General features: G+C 45.3%; 1 protein-coding gene across 2 annotated transcripts in view; it reads right to left on the bottom strand.

Annotated features, from left to right (window-relative positions):
* Positions 1 to 1,153: 1,153 nt before the first annotated feature.
* Positions 1,154 to 26,213, bottom strand: part of CA12 (carbonic anhydrase 12) — a 52,648-nt gene continuing 27,588 nt past the window's right edge. The window contains exons 3-10 of one of the 2 annotated variants that reach the window (XM_044283350.1): positions 25,949 to 26,128; positions 25,726 to 25,868; positions 20,189 to 20,281; positions 14,025 to 14,088; positions 13,507 to 13,664; positions 12,145 to 12,271; positions 11,979 to 12,066; positions 1,154 to 1,821 (exon numbers count right to left, since the gene is read on the bottom strand). In XM_044283350.1, the coding sequence (XP_044139285.1) occupies positions 1,755 to 1,821; positions 11,979 to 12,066; positions 12,145 to 12,271; positions 13,507 to 13,664; positions 14,025 to 14,088; positions 20,189 to 20,281; positions 25,726 to 25,868; positions 25,949 to 26,128 (920 nt within the window). In that variant the 3' untranslated portion in view covers positions 1,154 to 1,754. The remainder of the gene's footprint in view (positions 1,822 to 11,978; positions 12,067 to 12,144; positions 12,272 to 13,506; positions 13,665 to 14,024; positions 14,089 to 20,188; positions 20,282 to 25,725; positions 25,869 to 25,948; positions 26,129 to 26,213) is intronic. The other variant, XM_044283351.1, reaches the window with a different exon arrangement.

Raw genomic sequence — 26,213 nt, 5'->3', positions numbered from 1 at the left:
TGTGAAATCTATTCTGTTATGTTTATCGAATAATAGTGGTTGACAGAAAAACAGAATACCATCCAAACCCTATGTCTAAAAATCATACAATAATCCTATCTTACAAGGTACTAACCACTTATGAAGACTTTGATTTAAGGCTCGTTCACAACGCTGATCAGCCCGGGAAACATGGTCCGTGTGTTGGCTACATCTCCCGGGCTGACCCCAGCTCCCCTGACCCAGACTGACTGCATCATAGTAATTTATGACAGTCTGATTGCAGACTTATTGTACTGTACTCGCGTCATCATGTGACTACATGGTAATAGCTCTGCGATCACAGAGACTGACAGCATCATAAATTACTATTATACAGTCAGTTGGGTCAGGGAAGCCACCGTCAGCCTAGGAGATATAACCGACACACACAGTTCTGTGCATCAGTTAATAATTTACATTAAGTGTGGGAAAGGTCTGGGGATAGAGAATAAAAATTAAAAGCAATTCAATATCATTACCATTTCTATATGTTTTTTTGTAGCTGCTTGATATATTTAAAGGGAAACCGGTCACCTAGAAAATGTATATTAAACTGCCAGCAGTACCTTGTTGCAGCCTGTAGCATAATCATAAAGGCGTCTGTCTTTTCTGTACAATGCGCCAAAAGTCTAAAAAAAGCTATGTAAACGATAGTCTTGAAGTCAGGGGGGCAGCGGCTTTCTCGCCTGAAGTCAAGCGTGCCCCTTTTCCTGCCCGTTAGCGTTTGATTTATAGGAATTCCAATTCCTTCACCACTGGACACTCAAACGTACTCTTGCGCGTGCGCTGGGTCCCTGCAGTGCCGGCACACTGTTCCACTCTGCTGTTAGGTAGGCTCAAGGATCAGGCACTCACACATGAGAGCCTGCGCAACACTTCGCTCACGCGCCCAGCAATTGGAAATCCTATCAAATACTAAGGGGCGGGCAAGGGTACGGGGCACGCTTGACTTCAGACGAGAAAGCCGCTGCCCCCCTGACTTAAAGACTATTGTTTACATAGCGCACCAAGTTGAATAAAAGTATTTTTTCAGACTTTTGGCTCATTGTACAGAAAAGACACAGACACCGTTATAATCATGCTACAGGCTGCAATAAAGGTACTGCTGGCGGTTTAATATGCATTTTCTATGTGACAGGTTCCCTTTAATATTCAGAGATCATTGCATAAGAATTTGGGTGAAGAGTTGTGAAAAACGGCAATCATAATTCATGGCCAGAAGATTAGTACGTCATTGGGCAGCAGATACAAATTTGATTCCCATAATTATTAAAGGTGTTGCTAGGCCTTTAGTAAGTGATTGCCTATGCTCAGGACAGGCTGTCACTAGCTGATCAGTGGGGATCCAACACATGACCGCTATATCTCCGGTGCCAAAGCCACACAGCATCATCAATGTTGTAGTGGAGGGAGCCTGCTACTACAGCACTGCTCTCATTGACTTCAATAAGGATAGACCATCACTTACTAAAAGCTGGACATCCCCTTTAACAAGACATCAATTTTTAATCTTGGGCAAATATTTCTTTTCTTCAAATTCCATAATCCAGGGTCTGGCAATCTGACCAAAACTTGCATTTGCAGGAAGCAACTGATGCCTTACGATCAAGTACTTGTATATGGGGGAAAATAACTGGCAAGTGTGATGGATACAAACATCATCTTCATCCTTCACGCACAGAGTAGAATTTTTATGCAGGTCTGTCCTAAATGACATAGGTGGCAGTCGGCTGTCACACCTTGGTCGTGTTTTCCTCCATAGGCACAGCAGCTGTATAAACAATTTTTTGGTGCCCTTCCCTGAAAAAAGTAAATTTGTTCAATTATTGTTAAAGAAATATAAAGGCCTTCAAAGCAGAAAATAGCCACGCAGCTTATACAGTAACATATGGAAACAAGGTGGTTAGTCATTGAAAGGACAGATGTTTACATCTATATCACAGATCAACTAACCCAAGTAAGATTTGCATCGCTAACCCACTGTAAAACGCTCACCTAAATTATGAGACAGAAAAAAAATACATTGATTGACGTGCATGACAAGATGCTCAACCTCGGACCTTGGAGCTGAATGGCTGCCTATTACTGAGCTCCTCTTCCCAGCAGTCGTCGTAACCCCTATTATAAGCTATTTTCCTCGCTCAAATGGGGAAAACAAAGAACGTCACACAGACGCAGCAGAACCGAACGTGGTCCACTCCAAACAACCAGATATGGAGCGGTTCCTTAAGAAACAGCCCAAGACTCCCGCCTTGGAACTTGCCAAGATGGCGCCGCGACACTCTGAAGCAGAGGACGGCTCGGAGGCAGGCAGCGCTTCGGATGTTTTGGACCACAGACCACCGCGCAGAAACACTCCTTTCTCCAAAGCAACCCTCAGGGATCTGTTGGAAACTGCCCTAGCGCCTCTAAAGAGAGATCTCGATGAGATAAAGGAAGACCTCAGCCATATTGGGCACCGAGTAGTGTTGCTGGAAAACGCGCAGGAAGCCATCATGAAACATGAAGGACTGACATGCGATGCCTTGCTGGCGCACAGAGACCTGCTGAACGATGCTCTGCTCCGCATTGAGGATCAGGAGAACCGGGGCCAGCGTAGAAATCTGCGCATACGCGGCCTACCTGAGTCTATAGCAGATGAGGAACTGCGCACAGTAGCACACGAGATCTTCTCGCTGCTAGGTCCGGAGCGGGCAACCTCTATCACGGTGGAACGCATTCATCGGGCCTTGCGGCCTAATTCTAAACCTAATGAGCCGCCACGGGATGTGGTTTGTAGCATCCTCAGCTATGTGGACACTGACGCTCTATTGAAAGCTGGAAGGGAATCGGAGCAGATCCTGTATGGTGAGACACCTATTTTATTTTTTCAAGACCTGGCCCCGTCTACCCTAGCTAAAAGATGCATTATACGTCCATTACTAGAAGCACTTAAGGCCTCAGCCATCCCATTCAGATGGTTATACCCCTTTGGCCTGGCCATACTGAAAAATGGCAAGCAACTGACAGTGTACTCCGGAGGACTTAAGCCATCTGGGGCCCTCTTGGAATTGCCCCTGTAGATGTACGCTCATGGATGCCAGCAGACCAAGGTGATCCCCGACCAACGCCCCCAAGCGGCGAGACATGGCACCGGGTCTCTCCTAGCAAGTCGGAGAAGCAAGGGAAAAGTCGCTCTCAAGCCTTCAAAACCTGACTTTGCTTTGTGAGGGGTTAAACCCTCTTTTGTTCACTACTAGGCTGGTTGTCATACGACCTCGGCCAATTCCAGGTTGGACTGTTCCTATCTGCCATGGGCAGAATGTATCCGGCCTTAAATGATTCCTAGCCCTCTATTACATCACTACAGGGTTTAGGTTTAAATCAATATTGCCGTCTCTAACATAGGTTCAGGAATTGATTTGTTGTCTTGTTAGTCATGTTAATTTTGCAGGGATTGCACATATGCCCTCATGTTGGTATTAATACAGATTTCTCCCTACACCCATCACTTGCTGGTCCCACAGGAGCCGCCCCCCCCCCCCGCCCGATAGATCCCGGAGATGTTTTGTTTTATTGTATGACTACTATGTTCTTCGATTTTCTTTTTTTCTATCCCTCCGATTCATTCCTTCCCCTCTACCCTTCTACTCAGCTTCCCAGATCTGATTTCTCCATGTTATCAGCTAAAAAGGTCATACCCACTTCTGGCATGGCATCTATTGTAATCACATCATTAAATGCCAGGGGTCTGAATGAGCCATGTAAGAGATCTCAAGTGTTATCTCTACTCCAAAGAGATGATTTCACAATTGCACTCCTTCAGGAGACTCATTTTAAAACAGGGAAGCTGCCGACTCTGCCCTCTAAATTGTTCACACAATGGTTTCATAGTACAAACAGCACCGCTAGCAGAGGTGTCAGCGTGGCAATCCATAAAAGTCTACCCTTTAAGCACTCCGCAGTGTCCTCAGACCCGGAGGGTCGCTTTTTATTCGTGAAGGGATCCATCGCTGACACACCTGTCACCCTGGCAAACCTCTACGCTCCCAATAGGGGACAGATCCCTTGGTTTGTTCAGACTCTGGCACAACCATCTACTTTTAGAGAAGGTATGGTTATATTGGGTGGGGACTTTAATGTGACTTTAGAGCCAGCCCTTGACTCATCCTCTCAGAGGTCAGAAACTTCTCATAGGGTTCTTGGCAGTTTGCAGGCTGCGCTGAAGAAATTACAGGTTATTGATGTTTGGCGTACTATGCATCCCTCTAGCCGGGGTTACACCTTCTAGTCTAATGCTAAGGCTTCTTTCCACAGGTTGGATTACATATTTTTAATCATCTCCCCAGGTTCCCCTGGTGTTAGATGCCAAAATAGGTAACATTACCCAGCTTTTTCACAGTCTGATATTGTCCATCCCTCTCATCTCTCCTAAATCCTGGTATGTCTTGTCTGAACTATTAATGTCTCTTTTCCTGCTGGATTTATTGAGTATTTGTTTACATCGACTATTTCACCCCTGTATTTGGTCCTCCTTGATTAGGCCAAATGTAGCCCCCTCCCCTCTTGGCCACACCTGATTGAACACTGAGTGGTATAAATCTAAGGTCCTAGGTCTTTACAGACCTTCTTTCCAAATGCAACATCTCTCAAGTGCAACTCTTAAGTGCACAAACTGAATTATACCAGAATTGGACCACAGGTAATTACAGACATAGTCAATGTTAACAATGTTAACATTTTTCCTCTTCCTCTTCCTACTTTTCCACAACCTCCTGAAATACCCCCACATCCATTCACCCAGCAAAGAACTATTCATCTCTTCCTACATCTTACCTTCTCATCTGACCCCTAGCACAAACCTGTTTGCCAACATAAAACACTTCCTTCCCAAACACACACATACACCTCATGCCCTCTCATTCTCACCTATTAACACTTTCTCTGCTTCTCCTTATTGCTGGTGATATCTCTCCAAATCCAGGACCCCCTCAGCAAATCCCCACTATCACCTCCATGTCCCACTACAAATCTCCATCTACAAATTTCTGCAACCCCTTAAACCTAATAACCATTCCTCTGACCCCTGCTCCTTTGGTTCCTCTTGCAGGAGCATTATGGAACACGCGCTCTGTCTGTAACAAACTGTCATACATTCATGAACTTTTCATCTTGCAAAACCTTTCCTTTCTGGGTCTCACAGAAACATGGCTGACACCCTCTGACACCTCCTCCCCTGCTGCACTCTCTTATAGTGGATTTCAATTCACTCACACCCCCCCGCCCCGGCTGCAAACATGGTGGAGGAGTTGGTCTTCTCCTATCAGACACCTGCTCCTACAGCCCAACTCCACTGCCACCCTCCACTACACTCACCTAATTTGAAGCACACTGTTTGCATCTACTCTCCCTCAAACATTCAAGTAGCTGTCATTTACCGCCCTCCAGACCCTGCCACCATCTTTCTTGACCACTTTAACACCTGGCTACTACACTTTCTTTCTGCCGACATCCCCACTATCATCATGGGTGACTTCAACATCCCTATTGACACATGCCACTCGGCCGCCTCTAAACTCCTGTCACTCTCTTCCTCCTTCGGCCTATCACAGTGGTCTTCAGCCCCCACCCACAGAGATGGTCACACTCTGGATCTGATCTTTACTCGCCTCTGCTCCCTATCTAACCTTTCTAATTCGCTCCTCCCCCTATCTGACCACAACCCACTCACCTTCTCTTCATTGGTCTCTTATGCTGCTCCCCTGGTCCACACACACTAGCACACCCCCGCAGGAACCTCAAACATCTCGACTTTCGCTTGCTTTTTGACTCTCTTCTCCCACTCTCTACCATCTGTTCCCTCCAAGACCCAGAAGCTGCTACCACCCTATATAACACCACAATAAGTACAGCTCTGGACACTGTTGCCCCCCTCACACACAACAAAACCCGAAAAATCAACAGACAACCCTGGCACACCAACCTGACCAAAAAACTAAGGCAAGCTTCCAGGGCTGCTGAGCGGCGATGGAAGAAATCCCATTCTAAAGATCATTTCACCACATACAAGCAATCCCTCATATTCAAATCCTCACTCGCTGATGGAAAACAGGCCTACTTCTTAGTTCTTATATCTTCCCTGTCACACAGCCCTAAACAACTTTTTAGCACTTTTAACTCCCTTCTCCGTCCCCCAGCGCCCCCACCCTCTCCTCTCTTCTCAGCTGAGGACTTTACCAAATATTTCAAACAAAAGATAGTCAACATCAGAGAAAGCTTTACCACACAGTCCCCACAGACCCTCTACACAACTGCGCAGTCCTCCTCTACCAAAACCTGCTTCTCCACCATTACAGAAGAAAAACTCTCCACTCTACTCTCCAAATCTCATCTGACCACCTGTGCACTTGACCCAATCCCATACCACCTCATCCCTAACCTCACCACAGTATTTATCCCAGCCCCAACTCATCTCTTCAACCCATCACTAAACTCCAGTGTCTTCCCCTCTGCTTTTAAACACGCTACCATTACACCATCCTCAAAAAGCCTTCACTTGAACAACATGTCCATTCAGAACTGTCCTCCCACCTCTCCTCCTGCTCCCTCTTTGACCGCCTACAATCTGGCTTCCGACCCCACCACTCAACCGAGACTGCCCTTACCAAAGTCACCAATGACCTACTGACAGCCAAAACCAAGAAACAATACTCTGTCCTCCTTCTCCTTGACCTGTCCTCTGCCTTCAACACTGTTGACCACTCCCTTCTGTTGCAAACTCTCTCATGTCTTGGCATCACTGACCTGGCCTTCTCCTGGATCACATCATACCTCACAGACCGGACGTTTAGAGTCTCCCACTCTTGCACCACATCCTAGTCTCATTCCCTCTCTGTTGGTGTCCCACAAGGCTCTGTCCTAGGACCCCTGCTGTTCTCCATCTAGACTTTTGGCCTGGGACAGCTCAGAGTCCCATGGCTTTCAGTATCACTCCTACGCTGATGACACACAAATCTACCTCTCTGGTCCAGACATCACCACCTTACTATCAAGAATCCCACAGTGTATCTTCTATATCATCCTTCTTCGCCTCTCGCTTTCTAAAACTTAACATGGATAAGACAGAATTCATAATCTTTCCCCCATCTTGTTCAACCCCCCCCCCCCCCAACAGACCCTTCTGTCATGACCAATGGCTGTTCACTCTCCCCAGTCAACAAAGCCCACTGCCTTGGAGTGACCTTGGATTCTGCCCTTTCCTTCCGACCGCACATCCAAGCCCTTTCCACCACCTGCTGCCTCCAACTCAAAAACATCTCCCGCATCCGTGCTTTCCTTAACTTTAAATTTGCAAAAATGTTTGTACATCCCTCATCATCTCCCTCCTAGACTACTGCAACATTCTCCTCTGTGGCCTTCCATCTAGCACTCTCGCACCCCTCCAATCTATCTTTAACTCTGCTGCCCGACTAATCCACCTCTCACCCTATTACTCCTCTGCCTCTCCCCTCTGCCAATCACTTCACTGGCTCCCCATTGCCCAACGAATTCACTTCAAAGTACTAACAAATACATACAAAGCCGTCCAAAACCTATCCCCTCCCTACATCTCTGAGCTACTTTCCCTATACATCCCCACACACACTCTCCGATCCTCACAAAACCACCTTCTCTCCTTTAATCACCTCTTCCCACAATCGCCTACAAGATTTCTCCCGTGCATCCCCCATACTCTGGAACTCGCTACCCCAACATAGACTCTCACCTACAGTGGAATCCCTCAAAAGAAACCTAAAAACCCACCTCTTCAGACAAGCCTACAACCAGTGACCCTGCTGCCTCTATACCGCCATGACCAACTTAATCCGCACCTATTGTGTCCTTCTCCCATACCATGTAGATTGTAAGCATCGCGGCCAGGGCCCTCTCTCCTTCTGTACCAGTTTGTAACTCATCTTGTTTATGATTAGTGCAATTGTCTGCATTATGTATGTGCACCCCTTATCACATGTACAGCGCTATGGAATGAATGGCTCTTTAATAATAAATAATAATAACGTTGTCAGATCATGCCCCTGTTTTTCTACACATCTCTATCCTCCCTGCCCAGAAGAGAACGGATATGGCGTCTCAATGAGACTCCGATCTCAGACCCAGAAAATGCAACAAACATATCCCGACACATGTCAGAATTCTTCTCTTTTAACTCAATAGGAGACACCCCCCCCCCCCTCACCCTCAGTTTTGTGGGAAACACATAAGGCAGTAATTAGAGGTGAACTAATAGCCCTGGGTTCCCATATCAAAAAAAGACGCTCCCAAGCAGTGAATGACCTGTTATCCCGTATAGCACGTCTGGAACTGACCCATAAACAATCACAGGCTAAAGCTGTGGAATTAGTGGAGGCTAGGACGGAACAGAAAAACATGCTTAATACCAAATCAAATTTAAGGCATATGCCCATGGAAACAAAGGGAATAAGCTGCTGTCCGCCATGGTCAAACAGCACCACGCGGAGTGGGCTAAAAAGAAGTCCATACCCCTGGCCTTGCCGAGCACAGATGCGGAGAAAGCCTTCGACAGGGTCGGTTGGCATTTTATGTCACGGGCCCTGTCGAGTTTTGGTTTTCCAGCTCTGTTCATCGCTACCATCTTTACTCTGTATTCAGCCCCGTCTGCTAAGCTCAAAATAAATGGCACTCTCCCCATCCTTTGCCATTTATAATGGCACGAGACAGGGATGCCCCCTATCACCATCTCTTTGTTTTAGTTATGGAAACTTTGCTCTGTAGGATCCGGCAGGATCCAGCTATTGTAGGCCTCACCGTTCTCTCAGACCCACTTGACAGCTGCATTTGCAGACGATTTATCAATAATGACGACCAACCCGGAGACGTCCTTCCCCAGTTTATTGTCCATTTTTGAGGAATTTGGCTTGGTTTCCAATTTCAAAATTAATTATGGAACTCTATGGCCCTCAATGTCACTTGCCCCAGCTCGGTGAAAGCTTCCCTACAGCAGTCTAACCCCTGTCAGTGGGCGCCAAGAGACATTGGGCCAGATTTATCATTACTCTGACAGCTCACTCCACTTTCACATATGGCCAAAGTCAGTTTTAGCCAAGTCAGATTTATGATTGGCCCTTTAAGACTGTAATAAATGTGGTTTGACGGTAGCAGTTTATCAGTCAGTAAAAGTAATCTTTACGAAAAAGTTGCATGTTTTTATGAAAAAGTCGCATGTTCTATTAAAAAGTCTCATAAGATAAGCATGGTCCTCACTGGAGTGAAATTGCGACTTTTTAAATAGTCCCAATAGTAAATCTGTCTAGAAATTAATTTACATAAAAAAAACACGCCCACTTTCAGAAAACTGTCGAGCATAGTGCAGAGCAGAAAAAAGTCGCAAATTGGTGCGCAGTTTGGGACTTTTTGACTCCATTATTCTGACCTGAGCTAATGATAAATCTGGCCAATTGTGTTTCTAGGAGTACATATATCTGCTCAGGCAAAAGACCTACTCACTCTTAACTACACCCCCCTACGAACATCTGTTAAGAAACATTTGCAGTCCCTTAAGCTTCCGTTTCTATCATGGTGTAGAAGGAAGAGTTACCTTTAGACCTTCATTACCCCGAAATTTCTGTACCTCTTTCAGGCGTTGCCTATATGGCTACCACTTTCCTTTTTTACTGAAAATCGCCGTACCTTCTCTCTTTTCATGTGGGGTAGTCGCCCCTCTAGGATTGCATATTTAGTATTGGTCAGGGAGAAGAGATTTGGCGGCTTTGGCCTACCCGATCTGCGTCTATATTATACAGATTTTCAATTATTTTGTGGGCTATCCCTTCTCAATGATCAATATGATGCACCTTACATGCGCTTAGAGCGCTCCTTGATAACTGCCAGGGAGAGTCGGATCCTTTGGGGAAATAGGTGGCTCTTCCTTCTCACCAATATGGAAAGGTATGCTAATGGAGTGGGCTAGACAATACAAGTCCAAAGTGATTAAATTCCCAAACTCCCGTATGCCACTCCCCTCCTTACAGTTCTACATACATCCAGAGTCACAGGAACCCTCAGGGTTATGGCCTCTTTTAATAGATTTTCACTTGAGTGATATACAGAGCCCAGACGGTAACCTTGACTGGAATATGATCTGGAATAACTCCAGGGTCAAGAAGGCCTCTTTCCTCCAGGTATTTGCCTTACAAAAAGATATCAAAATACTCAAACTACCAACTCCGGATATTTCCGGCCCTCTCTCCTGGTTAGATATTCGGATTGCGGAAATTCATACACTTACTAAACCGCTTTCCACAATATACCAGGAGTTGCTCTCATCCTCCCCCCCCCCCCTGAATTGCACTTTCTTGAAGCTTGGGAGGTTGAACTCTCCACCCTCCTCTCGGATCCAGAAAAAGCATTCATACTCTCTCACTCACATGGTTTTAGCCGTTGTATTAGAATCCAGGAAAATTCGTATAAGCTGCTTACCAGATGGTACAAGTCCCCTGAATTTCTGCATAGGCTCAACCCTGAGATTTCAAGCTTGTGTTGGAGATGTGGAAAAGATGTGGGCTCGCTCACACACATCTGGTGCCATTGTGAGAAAAATCGGTCTGTTCTGGTCACACATTGAAAAATTTATAAATGAGGTCTGTGATACTCGGGTAAAATTGGACCCTAAATTAATCCTTCTCTGGTGTCCCAATGAGTCGCTTACTCCCTCTACATTTGACCTCCCCACTATGCTTATCACAACAGCAAGATTGCTTATCCCGCTGTTCTGGAAGAACACTGAGCCTCCATCAGTACTGATGTGGAGAGACAAGGTTGATCAGATCTACAGATTTGAAGAGCTGGCTCACTGGGAAACTTATACACGCTCCACTTTCTCAAGATTTGGTCATCTTGGAAAAACTATAGAAGGTTTAAGTAAAGATTAGAAGGGTACCCCCATATCATTTTCTCTTTTTATTGGCTTTTATCTCTCCTATCTCTTCTGTTTAAATAGTAGCCCCACCACGGGCTACACATGTGTCATTCTTTATATACTAGCAAGTCATGCTGATGGAATGGCTTATGTTGTCCTGCGGACTTGACCAGCACCTAAAGAGAGTTCCATAACCTTTCAACAAAAGACGCCTGGTCAGGATTGTGGCTGCCATAGTAATGCCTCATATGTACTAGGTCATAGCTAACTTGTTGTTGCTCCATATATACAAGAAAGTCGTGATTAGAACGATGTATGCTTAGTCTAGGGGCTTTACGTATCAGATGCCTTGATATCCAGCGCGAGGTTTGCCTCTGTGCCATTAGCCATGTTGCACGTATATCTTATGTTATAATCAATACATATATTCGAGTTGGATCCTTTTTTGCCTTTATTTCTTCTGCTCAATAAAAATTAATTTGACAAAGATGCTTAACCTCACTGGCGGTACGATATTTTCTTAAATTTTTTACCCGAGTTACCGCTGCTTGCAGTGTAATGTGACCGAGCCACACTTGGGATTACCGCTAAGGAGGTTGAAGGGGTATTCCCATCACAGACAATGAGGGCATATCGCTAGGATATGCCACCGTTATCTGATAGCTGTGGGTCCCACCTCTGGGACCCGCACCTACAATGAGAATGGAGCAGTGAGAATTGTGGCTGGAGGACCCCGGGTTTCCCAGGGTCTGGCCACCACCAAGCGCAGCTCCCCGCTGCTCGGCTATTTTCGGCTGCCCCATAGAAATGAATGGAGAGCGGCTGCGCATGCGCTGTGCACCCTCCACTACTTTCCCCGCTCTGTTCTCCGTGTGCACCCATCAGACAATGGGGGCATATCCTAGCAATAAGCCCCCATTGTCTGTGATGGCAAAAAACCCTTTAAGAGATTAATTTGGCCAGTTAAAAGTTCTGGTTATGGACAGTATCCAAAGTATTATGTGACATCAGAAACTAACACCACCTTTAAAAAAATAATTACCTTTTTTTCCGACGACACAACCAACATGTCACTGCAATAATAACTACAGATCCCAATACACAGGCCAGTGTGACTGCAAGAACAGTACCTAGAACAGACAACGTGGGACGATTATGGAACATATCAATTTTATATGGACTTTTAGATTTATTAACTAATTTCTCACCTTCCCGGAAAGACACTGTCACCAGCCGATCACCTTCCTGCTGAAGCCATCTGTAGTTGTCAATCATCTGCACAGGAGAAGAACTGTTCTGCTCGGTGAAGTACAGGGCCGTCTCCAAAAGGTGAAGCTACAAGACAGCTCAAAGTTATTTAACCAGTTTTATAGCTTTTTTCCTACCCATGTGAAATTCTGGCTGTGGACCAAAGATTACTGATTAATTGTCCCAGAATGCACAGCTCTAAGCACTGTAGCATGTAGTGCCAGTTATGTTTAATTGTTGTGGTTTATAAGGTGTATTCTTTTACTGGTATTTTAAGCGCATAAAAACTTTGTTAATGGATCGGGAGGGGCGGGTTGGGAGACGCAGTCCACATACACACACTGCTCATCCAGACCCTGGAGCCATGAGGGGAGACTTGCTGGCCAGAGCTCATCTCCACAAAAGGCCAGGCACGAGATTTGTAATTAGAGTAAGGCAATGATTCCATTAGTCTCGTTAGTGTCTCAGGGGCCTCAATTAAGCCATTTTTCTACTAGCCACTACTCTCATTATCTCATTATGTAGATGGTGAGGGTTAGACCCAGTGGTTCCCACAGAGGATCTCACGTGTAGTTTGAGGTGAGGGTCTCTGCCTCTGGGAAATGCATCCAGTGCATAGTTAGCACTGGGGGAAGGTGTTCCCAGGGGGAAGATTAGGGGGTTGTTGCTGGGTGGAGTTGGAACAATGTGCTTTAGTCGTGATGTCTTTGGTCTAGATAAGCATTGGCTGTGACTGCGAAATATACCAGCGGTAGATACTAAAGCTGTAGGCCAAGCCTGGCAAAATGCAGTGGAACTACAGATGCCATGTCCGGATATTGTGGACTGGGTCTCGGAGGGTGTTTGTCCAAGTGTCCAGGCCATCTATCTGAATTTTCTGTATAATTGTGGATGACCGAATAAAGAAAGTTGCATCGTTATCCTGCCTAGGTCATACAATCCACAACCCCAGATCCTCACAAACCCTCAGGATTTTATTTCCTTTATACCTCATGCACACAATGTATGTACATACAAATAGGTAGGGTCCAGCAAAAGGTTTTGGTAAGACTGAGTGAACTTGTGTTTTCAAGTTCAGCGTACAAGGTTCGGGTTATCTAAGAATTCCGTTATGGATTCTGCTACCACAGACCATAAGTTATGGTCTTAAAAGGTAGCTAGGGAGGCTCGTCCCCATCTGCCATTGGCTGCTAACCCAACCCCCCGCACACAGGGAGAAACAGCAGCGGCCATGCGGGGAGCCAGGTAAGTAGAATCAGTGTGAGGGGGAGCATTTGTTAGTCTTGGATAACCCCTTTAAGAGTCACAGTCCAATAGGTTACCTGCTGCTCTGAGATAAAGACAGGATTCCGGAAAACACTCCACAACACACTGGGATTGCAGGGTGGGGTTGTAAGAGAACCCTCGTAGCGATAGTACTCATCCAGTCTTTCAGGGAGAAGAGGCCGCACATTAAACTGTGGGATCCGAAACCCCTGTCCTGTGTGGAATGTTATGGAAGCAAGAGTTACACAACATGATGAACGCTGAGAATACATTAGTGTTTTCTAACAAATACACCCGATGCAAGACATACACGCATTGGTCTCCTGGTTTGATGGGTAAAAGGAAATCCGTTATCTTTTTGCAGCATTAGACATATCCCCAGTAGCTCATGTTTTAATTACGGTATGCAAGAGAGCTACATAATCCATGCCCGAAGCTAGATTTTCTCCACCCATAGTAATCAGTTAAATTTGTGAAAGCGGAGTTCAGCTTTTCCCTGTTTGTCAGATAATTTCCAGTAACAAGGAATAATATATAAATATATACATGCACATACATATATACATATACTTACCTTTGTACTTGATTTGTGGCAGTTGAGAAAAGATATTATCATATGCAGGATTGTAAGAACCGACCTGCGATTAAACAGATATTCAACACTTGTCACCAGTAATGATAAGCCATTGTATAGCATTTCTTTGGAACTGCATGACAGTATTTTGTGGGCAGGAAATGCATGTTACCAGGTTGTTTTATTGAATTACTTTTTCTCTTATTTAACCCCTTAAGGACACAGCCCTATTTCACCTTAAGGACCAGGCCATTTTTTGCAAATCTGACCACTGTCACTTTAAGTGCTGATAACTTTAAAACGCTTTGACTTACCCAGGCCGTTCTGAGATTGTTTTTTCGTCGCATATTGTACTTCATGACACTGCTAAAATTGGGTCAAAAAAGTTAATTTTTTTGCATAAAAAAATACCATATTTACCAAAAATTTTGAAAAATTTGCAAATTTCAAAGTTTCAGTTTCTCTACTTCTGTAATACATAGTAATACCCCCAAAAATTGTGATGACTTTACATTCCCCATATGTCTACTTCATGTTTGTAGCATTTTGGGAATGATATTTTATTTTTTGGGGATGTTACAAGGCTTAGAAGTTTAGAAGCAAATTTTGAAATTTTCAGAAATCTTCAAAATCCCACTTTTTATGGACCAGTTCAGGTTTGAAGTCACTTTGTGAGGCTTACATAATAGAAACCACCCAAAAATGACCCCATTCTAGAAACTACACCCCTCAAGGTATTCAAAACTGTTTTTACAAACTTTGTTAACCCTTTAGGTCTTCCACAACACTTCATGGCAAATGGACATACATTTTTAGAATTTAGATTTTTTGGAAAATTTTCCAATATAATCAATTTTTTCCTGGAAAAAAACAAGGGTTAACTGCCAAACAAAACTCAAAATGGGTTGCCCTGATTCTGTAGTTTTCAGAAACACCCCATATGTGGTCGTAAACTACTGTTTGGCCGAACGGGAGGACATAGAAGGAGGGGAACACCATATGGGTTTTGGAAGGCAGATTTGGCAGGAATGGTTTTGTTTATACCATGTCCCATTTGAAGCCCCCTGTTGTACCCCTAGAATAAAAATTTCAAAAAAGTGACTCCATCTAAGAAAGTACACCCCTCAAGGTATTCAAAACTGGGTTTACAAACTTTGTTAACCCTTTAGGTGTTCCACAAGAGTTAATGGCAGATGGAGAAACAATTTAGAAATTTCTATTTTTTGGAAAATTTTCCAATATAATCAATTTTTTCCAGGAGTAAAACAAGGGTTAACTGTCAAACAAAACTCAATATGGGTTGCCCTGATTCTGTAGTTTGCAAAAACACCCCATATGTGGTCGTAAACTACTGTTTGGCCAAACGGGAGCACGTAGAAAGAGGGGAACGCCATATGGGTTTTGGAAGGCAGATTTTGCAGGACTGGTTTTGTTTATACCATGTCCCATTTGAAGCCCCCTGTTGCACCCCTAGAATAGAAATTTCAAAAAAGTGACTCCATCTAAGAAAGTACACCCCTCAAGGTATTCAAAACTGGGTTTACAAACTTTGTTAACCCTTTAGGTGTTCCACAAGAGTTAATGGCAGATGGAGAAACAATTTAGAAATTTCTATTTTTTGGAAAATTTTCCATTTTAACCCTTACTTTATTACTGAAAAAAATGGGTTAACAGCCAAACAAAACTCAAAATGGGTTGCCCTGATTCTGTAGTTTGCAGAAACACCCCAAATGTGGTCGTAAACTACTATTTGGCTAAACGGCAGGACATAGAAGAAGGGGAACGCCATACGGTTTTTGGAAGGCAGATTTTGCTGGACTGGTTTATTTACACCATGTACCCTTTCAAGCCCCCTGATGCACCCCTAGAGTAGAAACTCCATAAAAGTGACCCCATCTAGGAAACTATGGGATAAGGTGGTTGTTGTTTTGGTACTATTTTAGGGGTAAATATGATTTTTGGTTGCTCTATATTACACTTTTTTGAGGCAAGGTAACAAAAAAATAAAATTCTAAAATTTTTCTACATTTGCTATTTAGTTTTGTGGAACACCTAAAGGGTTAACAAAGTTTATAAAGTAACTTTTGAATACCTTGAGGGGTGTAGTTTCTTAGATGGGGTCACTTTTTTGGAGTTTCTAGTCTAGGCTACATCAGGGGGGGCTTCTAATGGGACATGGTGTCAAAAAAAAAAACTGTCCATCAAAATCTGCCTTCCAGAAACCATATGGAGTTCCCTTCGTTCTATGCCCTGCCGTGCGGCTATATAGCCATTTACGACCACATATGGGGTGTTTCTGCAAACTACAGAATCAGGGCCATAAATATTGTTTTTTTTGGCTGTTAACCCTTGCTTTATTACTGGAAAAAAAGGATTCAAATGGAAAATTTGCCCAAAAATGGGTGTTTTGGCACAGTTTTTATTTTATATTTTTAACACCGTTCATCCGAGGGGTTTGGTCAAATGTTATTTTTATAGCGACGACTTTTACGCACGCGACGATGCCCAATATGTATGGCTCTCAGACTTTGGAGACACTAAGCAGGCATCCTAAAACTGCGGCCCTCCAGATGTTGTAAAACTACAATTCCCACCATGCCCTGCTGATGGCTGTAGGTTGTCTGGGCATGCTGGGAGTTATAGTTTTACAACATCTGGAGGGCCGCAGTTTGAGGATGCCTGCACTAAAACTAATATTTTTTTGGGGAAAAAAAATTGTTTCTGTGTCTCCAAAGTCTGAGAGACAGTGTTTCATGTTCTCTAGGGGACTGTTGGAGATTATAAAAATTTAGTACTCCATGGAAGTGTGATACTCCCTGAAGCAATCGATAACGCAGAGGCCCGGATGATCGGGGCAAGTGTCACACTGAGTAGTGGTGTCCTTCCGTATCCCCCTCTTGTGACACACTCTGCATCTTTTTTGGGTTCGTCCCTTCTTTCCAGTATGGGGGACCACACCTGGAAAGTGTTGGCCAGGGACGATCCGGGCGCCTCCAGTTCCCGAGGTACTCCGGCCTGCTCTTTCCCGGTCCGAAAAGATCAGGTCTTTGAGGACTGCCTCATAGAATTGGAGGAATGTCCCTGTGCTGCCAGCGCTTCGGGATAGTACAAAAGAGTTGTACATGGCAACCTGCACCATGTAGACCGCAACTTTTTTGTACCATGCCCGGGTTTTGCGCATGGCATTATATGGCTTGAGGACTTGATCAGAGAGATCAACTCCTCCCATATACCGATTGTAGTCGACGATACAATCGGGCTTGAGGACCGTTGCCGTGGTACCTCGCACAGAGACTGGGGTGGTGCTGTTACCGTGGATTGTGGACAGCATAAGGACATCCCTCCTTGTCCTTATACCTGACCAGCAACAGGTTTCCACTGGTAAGTGCACGGGTCTCACCCCTGGGGATAGGTACCTGGAGGGGGTGGGCAGGGAGGCCGCGTTGATTTTTACGCACGGTCCCACAAGCGAACGTGGATCTGGCGGCAAGGGACCTGAACAAGGGAATGCTGGTATAAAAGTTGTCCACGTACAAGTGGTAACCCTTATCCAGCAGTGGGTACATAAGGTCCCACACGAGTTTCCCGGTAACACCCAGAGTGGGGGGACATTCTGGTGGTTGAATCCGGGAATCTCGCCCCTCGTACACACGAAATTTGTAAGTGTACCCTGAGGTACTCTCACAAATTTTGTATAGCTTCACGCCATACCTCGCCCGCTTTGTGGGAATGTATTGGCGGAAACTGAGTCTCCCCTTGAACGCAACGAGAGACTCATCAACCGCGACCTCCCTTCCAGGTACGTAGGCCTGCTGAAATGTGGCCCCAAAGTGATCGATGACCGGCCGTATCTTGTACAGCCGGTCATAGGCAGGATCACTTCGGGGGGGGACATGCTGCATTATCGGAATAATGCAGACATTTCCGGATGGCCTCAAACCGGGAGCGTGTCATGGCCGTACTGTACAGTGGGGTCTGGTATAGGACGTCCCCACTCCAGTACAGCCTGACACTGGGTTTTTGCACTAGACCCATATGCAGCACGAGGCCCCAAAATGTCCTCATCTCGGCTGCACTGACCGGCGTCCAGCCACCGGGTCTAGCCAAAAATGAGCCCGGGTTTTGAGCGACGAACTGTTGGGCGTACAGATTCGTCTGCTCCACCAGTGGGTTACTGAAAAAAAAACTAAAAAAGTATATTTCAGTAAACCCCACTGTGGGAATCTGGATTCCAGGATTGCCAGCGAAATCCGGAATCTCAGGCTCAAAGTCCACTGGGGGACACCAGCTAAGTTCATCGGCAGGGGGCTCCGGTGAACTTATTTGGTGGGCCGGGAAACCAGTACGAACCCCAGGGCGGCTCGTACTAGGGTGGGCCACAGGATCCCTAGCATGTGTGGCCCCTGGCTCCGCCTGGCGGCGTCTCCGCTGCCTTGGTGGCTCATCGTCATCAGATGATGATGAGGAGGATGCGGATGACAAAAGGAACGTGGGGTCATCCTCATCCTCACTGGGGCTCTCAGAGTCGGAGGCAATCTGGGCATATGCCTCCTCGGCCGAGAACACCCGGCGGGCCATGGGTGTGTGTGTGTGCGTGTGTATGTGCGTGCGTGTAAACCTTTATTCTATGTGCGTGTGTGTGGGGGCACGGGTGTTCACGTACTAAAAGTCCAGGCAAAAAAAATGGGCAAGTGTTAGAAAAAAAAATAAAAAAAAAGTTCAAACTTGCTGATCAGCGGTTCAACGCTGATCAGCGGTCGGTGGGGTGGTAGGGCGGTGGGGCGGGCGATGCGCTAACAGTGGACGGACGCTAAAAAGTGCCGGCCAGTCAGCGCACGCAGAAAAAATAAAAAAAAAGTGGTGGTGGGGGAAGGGTCTGGTGGGGGGGGGGGGGGGCTGGTGGGGGGGGGGGGGCTGGTGGGGGGGGGGGGCTGGTGGGCAAGTGGCAGGGGGGGCTGGGGTCTGGTAGCTGAAAAAAAAAAAGTTTGGAATAAATGTGCTTTTTTTTTTTTTCTAACTTTTCCCTTCTATCCCTGCCTAAAGGTGCCTCTCCCTCACTGACCCTAACCTACCTGGGTGGCGATGGGTGCAGGAGGGTGATGGATGGCGATTAGGGGGACACAGGAGCTGGTGCTGGACGATGCTGCACGGTCAGGGTGCTGGACAGGAAGAGGAGGGGAGAGAGGAGCGCAGGAAGTTTGAATCTCGCGCCTCTCTCCCCTGCACCAATCAGCACCCTGGACAGCGGCGTTCAGCACCAGGGCCAGCTCCGCCTCTGCAAATCCTCGGACTGCGATTGGTGGTGTAAAATTACGCCACCGATCGCAGTCTTTTTCCGGTTCATCGGGTCACAGGACACCCGAATGGACCGGAAACGCAGAAAACCGCAGGTCTGAATTGACCTGCGGTTTTCTGCGATCGTCGATGCGGGGGGGTCAAATGACCCCCCCCCCTGCATTGTTACAGGATGCCGGCTGAATGATTTCAGCCGGCATCCCGTTCCGATTAACCCCCGCGGCGCCGGCATCGCTATTTAAAGCCATGACGTACCGGTACGTCATGTGTCCTTAAGGGGTTAAGGAGAATTGGCTGGGTCCAATGCAAATCTTTAGGGCAATTACATTTTTTGTAAACATTTTTTGGGATTTCATTTTACTCATTTTGAACTAAAAATAATTTTTTCAATTGGCCCTCAAATATTTTTCAGCAGATTTTGAGATTTTGGTTAAAAATCTGTGTGTTTGCAGAGTATAACTTCTCAGTCCCATCTACTGACCTCATAAACAAAAACAGTCATTATAGCTAACTGTATCTAATAAGAATATGAACATAAAGCAGGGGGGAGGGGAAGGGGAATTATATATACGGGGGGCACTATATACACTAAAGGCACTGCAGGAGTTGGGAGCTAATTAAATGCATCCATTTTTAACAGCCTTTAAAAACAGAAGTTAAAAATTGGATAGACGGCCTGGAAATGGATAGACATGTACGCAAAATGTCTTGTATTTACATGGTTGTGCGAATGTATCCTAGATGTATATTAATGTGAGGGTTGGTGAAGGTGCTTACATTTCCAGAACGTGTTGCTGTGGAGGTTTTCTAGAATCAGACTGGCCATAAAAATTAAGCCTTTTACAAAACAAGCACAAACCGCGTCTCACCTCTATAAGAACCCCAAGCACAGCCAAGCCATCTGCAACCTCAGCGGCTATGCCAACGTCAGCATACTTAGAGTTATAATGCACAATATGCATCTGAAATAAAATCACACGTTAGCACATATACTGATCTTTGTCCAGGTGCAACAGGAAAAGTCTCAACTGTCAACTTGAAACTGTAATAACTATGTCATGCGAATCAAGCAGTTGAGATCTCACCAATTCATATGCCCTACACAGACTTCAGATTTGTTTAGCTATAACATAAAACAATCCCTTCAGGTCATATTTTTCCCCATCTGTGCTCCCTGCTCCTGATGGATATCTTCAATGCATGGGTGAAAGTAGCCCAAGTGTTCATACACATGGCTGTAAGAGTTTTGCTGTCAATTTTTCCTCCTGCTGAAATGTAGAATCCTTGTCCGCAAAACGGTTCTATTTTTTGTTGGCCCGCAGGAGAGACTTGCGGATGTGGACAGCAAACCATGTGCTTTCTGCATCTTTTGCAGCCCCATTTAGTTAAATGGGTCCACATCTGATCCACAAAAAAGCAGATTGGATGTGGACTGAAACCACAGCCACATGCATTAGACCCAAGTGTGCGGGGGGAAAGAATTGAGGGAAAATATTCATCTTTGACACTCAGATGCCGAAGGCATGAGGCTTGCCCCAATAGCCAATTAGGGGTAGCAGCCTAACCACAGGGCACTCATCCTTAAAAGGGCGACCCAGTCAGGAAACTCTCCCTGTGAACTGGCCCTGATCTGTCGCTCCCTACATGCACGTTTCATATCTCAGAAATCAGAGGAAATTTAACTAGGACTTTTATAACAGAGACGATCGGGCGATACCAGGTATAACACCTATATGATAGTCTATAAACTCACCTCATTAAAAAACAAAAGCAGAAAGATGCCCCCTATGATGGACGTTTCTTGCTTAGATGTGTTTCTACAGCTAGTTCTAGATGACCTAACTTCATTATCTCCACCCTATCAAACTCCAAACTGTACAAAGGAGGAACGGGAAGCAATCAAGTCATTAAGGGACGACCCCACAATTATCATTAAGCCCTTAGATAAGGGGGGGTAACGTAGTGGCTATGAATCGATCCGATTATCAGACTATGTGTAATCAGATCTTTCTTGACCTCTAATCCCACCAATTTATATCTGGCTGAATTAAGAAATATCCTTGTAGACGCAAAGAGCAAACAACTGATTTCTGATGATGAATACGAGTTCTTATACCCCAGGTTCCCTACCACAGCAACATTCTACAGTTTGTCCAAAATACATAAAGGGACAAAACCGTTAAAGGGCAGACCTATAGTATCTGGAATTGGGAGTGTAGGTCAGAACTTAGGGGTATATATTGACAAAATCCTCATGCCTTTTGTCACCTCACTCCCTTCATACACAAGGGATACAACAGATCTCCTTAAAAGGCTTGATGGTATCACTGTAGATGTAAATTCTTGGTTAGCCAGTATTGATTTAGAGGCTCTATACTCATCAATTCCCCATGAAGCGGGCTTTGTGGCAGTTCAACATTTCCTGAGCAGGAGGGGCCAGCAGTATATCCAGCATAATAACTGTCCTTAAACTATTGCGGTTTCTGCTCACTCACAACTTTTTTCTATTTGATGGAAAGATTTACCACCAGCTCAGGGGCACAACAATGGGCTGTTCTTGTGCGCCATCTTACGCCAATTTGCTCCTGGGCTGGTAGGAATCTACCATTGTATTTAATGTGGTGTCGTCGGGTACCGGGGACATTTTATTATGGGCCCGGTACATCGATGACATCTTTATCATTTGGAATAATTCCAAGGCTGCTTTTACAAAGTTTGTGGACAGAGTAAATTGCAACCCAATAGGTTTGAGGTTTACCCATGAGATTGAGCAGAGATCACTACTATTTTTAGACATCTGTATCTCTAGGGGTGAGTCCGACAAACCTAACACCACAATATACAGAAAACCCATGTCCACAAACTCAGTACTCCATTTGGCCAGTGGACACCCTACATCACTGAAGAGGGGTATCCCTGGCGGACAATACCTACATCTACAGCGTAACTGCTCTGACTACAATGAGTTAGTTAGGCATGCTAAGGACCTCAGACAGATGTTTCTCTCAAGAGGCTATCTGGACAAAGTGTTATGACAGGGCTATCAAAAAGCACTGGCAACACCCCGTGCCAATCTCCTGTCCCCCAAGGAGAAAACAATTGGGGATCAGAAGATTTGCCTTATTGTGACGTTTGATAGGATGTCTAAAGGTCAGGGAGGTCCTAAACAAACATTGGTCCATTCTTCTTATGGACCCGGACATTAGAGACACTGTACATGGATATCCACAGATCACTTTTAGAAGAGGACAGAGCCTGAGGGATACTCTGGTCCACAGCCACCTCTCTGCAGCACCGGTAACTGGACCCCTGGTTAGATCGCAGGCCACTGGGTTGCTTTAGGTGTGGCGGCTGTGTGGCCTGCAGTACGCTCAGACCTTGTAAGATATTTGAGTGTACGAACCTACAACGTTCGTTTTAAATCAATGATTTTATCACTTGCCGCAGTCGTGGCGTGATTTATAAGCTAACATGCGAATGCAAAATGGAGTATATAGGAAAAACCAAAAGGGAATTACGAAGACGTATAGGTGAACACCTTGGAGACATAGCCAATAAAAGGGACACCGCAGTCTCCAGACACATACATGAGGTGTCCACAATGGGAATCCGAAATGCCCAAGTGCTACCGGGAGAGAGCTGGTTAGACAACAATTAAGAGGAGGTACAGATATAAATAGATAAAATATCCCAGGGCGCAAGAATACAGTCCAGATAGTAATAGTAAATAGAAACGTATTTATTGCAGAAGTACAACGCGTTTCGGGGAGTAGTTCCCCTTCATCAGGTACATAACACTGCATAATATGCAGTGTTATGTACCTGATGAAGGGGAACTACTCCCCTAAACGCGTTGTACTTCTGCAATAAATACGTTTCTGTTTACTATTACTATCTGGACTGGATTCTTGCGCCCTGGGATATTTTATCTATTTATATCTGTACCCTACCACTTCTTGGAGACTTCAGGGATCTCCGACAAGAAGTCATCCCTCCGCGGCTGCAGATCCACCAGTGAACCGTGACTCCATCGCAGTCATTGACAAGCTTTTACTAGAAACAAAATTTTAACAGCATAAAGTAAATCCTGTGGATCCATTAAGAGGAGGTGACTGGGACCGTATACTCCTGCAGCACGAGACCCGATGGATCTTTCGGCTGCGCACAGTATCATCTACCGGTTTGAACAAACAGCTTAACTTTAGCTGCTTCTTTTGAAACCTCCCCTAAAGCCATCTCTATAGTAATAACAGAGGTAGGACTGCATGTCCTACTTTATGCCTTAATACCTGGGCACCACAAAAGGTACGGATCCCTAATCAATACACCCCTCATTCACACCACACGTGTGTATACTTTCACTTTTCTTCATAGCTGGAACTATAATGTTAAAGGATAACTGTCACACTTAGACCCTAATTTCAATTTTCATATATGTAGTTACTAATAACCTGATATTCCAGAATCAGTTACTATTAGACTGACTTACCCCATATTTAATAAGATTCAGCCCAGATGCAGCACAAAGGGGTCCTCTTACCACATCTTGCTATCATTTATACACGGAGCAGATGGCAGATCTCCCTTCCCTGCTCTGCGCTGCTTCAACTCTGCATTGTCCCAGTCTGCTGAGTGAGGGAGCGTCTGCCAAGCGCAGGGACAGGGAGAAGTGCACACAGCCCAGGCACTGTTATCAGCTGATGGGGAGGACCTGGCTCTAATCATTTACTTACAGGCCCTGGCTGTCAGTAATCTGACCTTGCACGCTGCGTGCTTCTGCGTCCTCCGCCCTTCAACAGATAGACGGATCATGCCCAACAACCTGATTTTAAGCACAAAACTGTGGAATTAAGGGGTAACTGAATACACAGTGAAAAGTTGAAATAGGGCCACCAAGGAGATATTAATCACCACAATCAAATACTCAAAAAAAATACGACAGTTATACTTTAAACTATAATTCATATCCCAATGTGACATGATACTGTACCTTCTCTGGCTAATTCAGTATGACCTTCTATAGGATCTGATTCTATAACCCCGTGTCTATGGCCTCTATGTACGTATAAACGCCGAAAATGTCTCTTGATTTAATATGGTCTATATTAAAAGACCATTCTGCGATTGGTTGCTGGGGATGCGCCCGGGACTCCTGGCAACCAGTGTCAGCTGATCGCCTTTTTAATACAGGGCATTCGGACGCGCTTACGTCATCTAGTTTGAGCAGCGTCCTTTGAGATTCCTGCAGAGTGGCCGATTCACTGTGCATGATGATTGATGACACGTAGGTATCATGTCATTGCGCATGCACGGAGGACCTTGTTTCATCACACGCCTTGATGCAATGAGGCGGCACGCCGGACAGGTGATTGCCTTATCTGGCACTTCAAAACTGGCGCTAAACATAGTGCGTGTGCGACTTATTGCCTACGGCAGTGAGATGCCCGTATTATGGTTGAGGAGCGTTATCCAGTACTCCTTCCAGCAGTCCATATAGTTTATAGATGATCATATGGGTACGTTATACCTGGCATCACCCGATCGTCTCGGTTCTAAAAGTCCTAGTTAAATTTCCCCTGATGATTTCTGAGCTATGAAAACGTGCATGTAGGGAGTGGGACTAGATTAGGGCCACACAGGGCCAGTTCACAGGGAGAGGTTCCTGACGGGGTCGCCCTTTTAAGGACGAGTGCCCTGTGGTTAGGCTACTACCCCTAATTAGCTATTAGGGCAAGCCTCAGACTATACCATAGGGTCACATTAGGGTTGTTCTGACCCCGCCGCCTTCAGCAGCTGAGCGTCCGGTTTGGAGACATTCACTCCTTTGACGTTCATCCAAAGGAATATTTTCCACTTTTTCCAAATACTCATCTTGCCAGATCCTTGTCTCCCTAAGCTCCCCATACACAGAGTGTCGGCCAACAAAAAAGACTAAGTTGACCAGCTTTTGACCCAAGAAAGAAAGTCCATGCAGTGGAATCTATCTCCTATTAGAACATGGATCAGCAACGTTCGGCACTCTAGCTGTGGTGAAACTACAACTTCCAGCATGCATACTTGCTTGGCTGTTCTTGGAACTCCCATAGAAATGAATAAAGCATGCTATGAGTTGTAGATGTTGGTTCTGCCAATTTTTCTTCACATGCTGCTGATCCTCTGTTATTATCTCTTAAAGGGTTTGTCCTACAAACATCACCTAAATGTAGGGTTAATAGGGGTCCAACTGCAGGGACCCTCAGTGATCGCAAGATGTCACACAGAAGTGAATGGAGCGGTGGACTGACATAACTGATCATACATTTCCTGATGGCTGGCCTACAACCAATGTAAAAAATATGTTTTTGAAGGGAATGTGTCATCATTAAATTATCTATTGCTTACATTTTATTTTTAAATTATACCTTACCTCTGCTGAAAACCTCTTGCCTCCAATGCAATGTTCTGACCCTTTATGACCACTCAGGCTACCCCAGTGAAAGTGAAGATGTGAAGCAATGTAGCGGAAAGGAGGGATCTCCATGTACATAGTCGGCGGCAGGGACATAGACACTAAGGTAAAGAGGTACATCATTTTAGTCTTTTATTTGTCTTCAGTAACAGCAGACGGTTAGAGGATTTCACCTCCGTACCTGTGTGTCCATTGTTGACTATGATGAAGTAATCAGTGCCGGAAGCATTATATCCATAGAGGTGAATGGGCTTCAGAGTGGAATCATACTGCAGGATGCTGCCATGGAAGTCAAGAGGCGACTGGTAGACACCAGCACAGAAGCTATATTTGGTTGGCCAGTTGTTCTGCCCCTCTTTGCCTATGAGAAGGTGAAAGGAGACATGTTGAATTCCAAGTTCCTCTCACAATCCTACCAGTGAAATTTACAAAAACAAAAAGTTATA

The sequence above is a fragment of the Bufo gargarizans genome, chromosome 2, assembly GCF_014858855.1.
Source record: "Bufo gargarizans isolate SCDJY-AF-19 chromosome 2, ASM1485885v1, whole genome shotgun sequence".
In the NCBI taxonomy this organism is placed as follows: domain Eukaryota; kingdom Metazoa; phylum Chordata; class Amphibia; order Anura; family Bufonidae; genus Bufo; species Bufo gargarizans.
The sequence above is the reverse complement of the archived record's forward strand: the minus strand, read 5'-3'. Positions and strand labels throughout refer to the sequence as shown.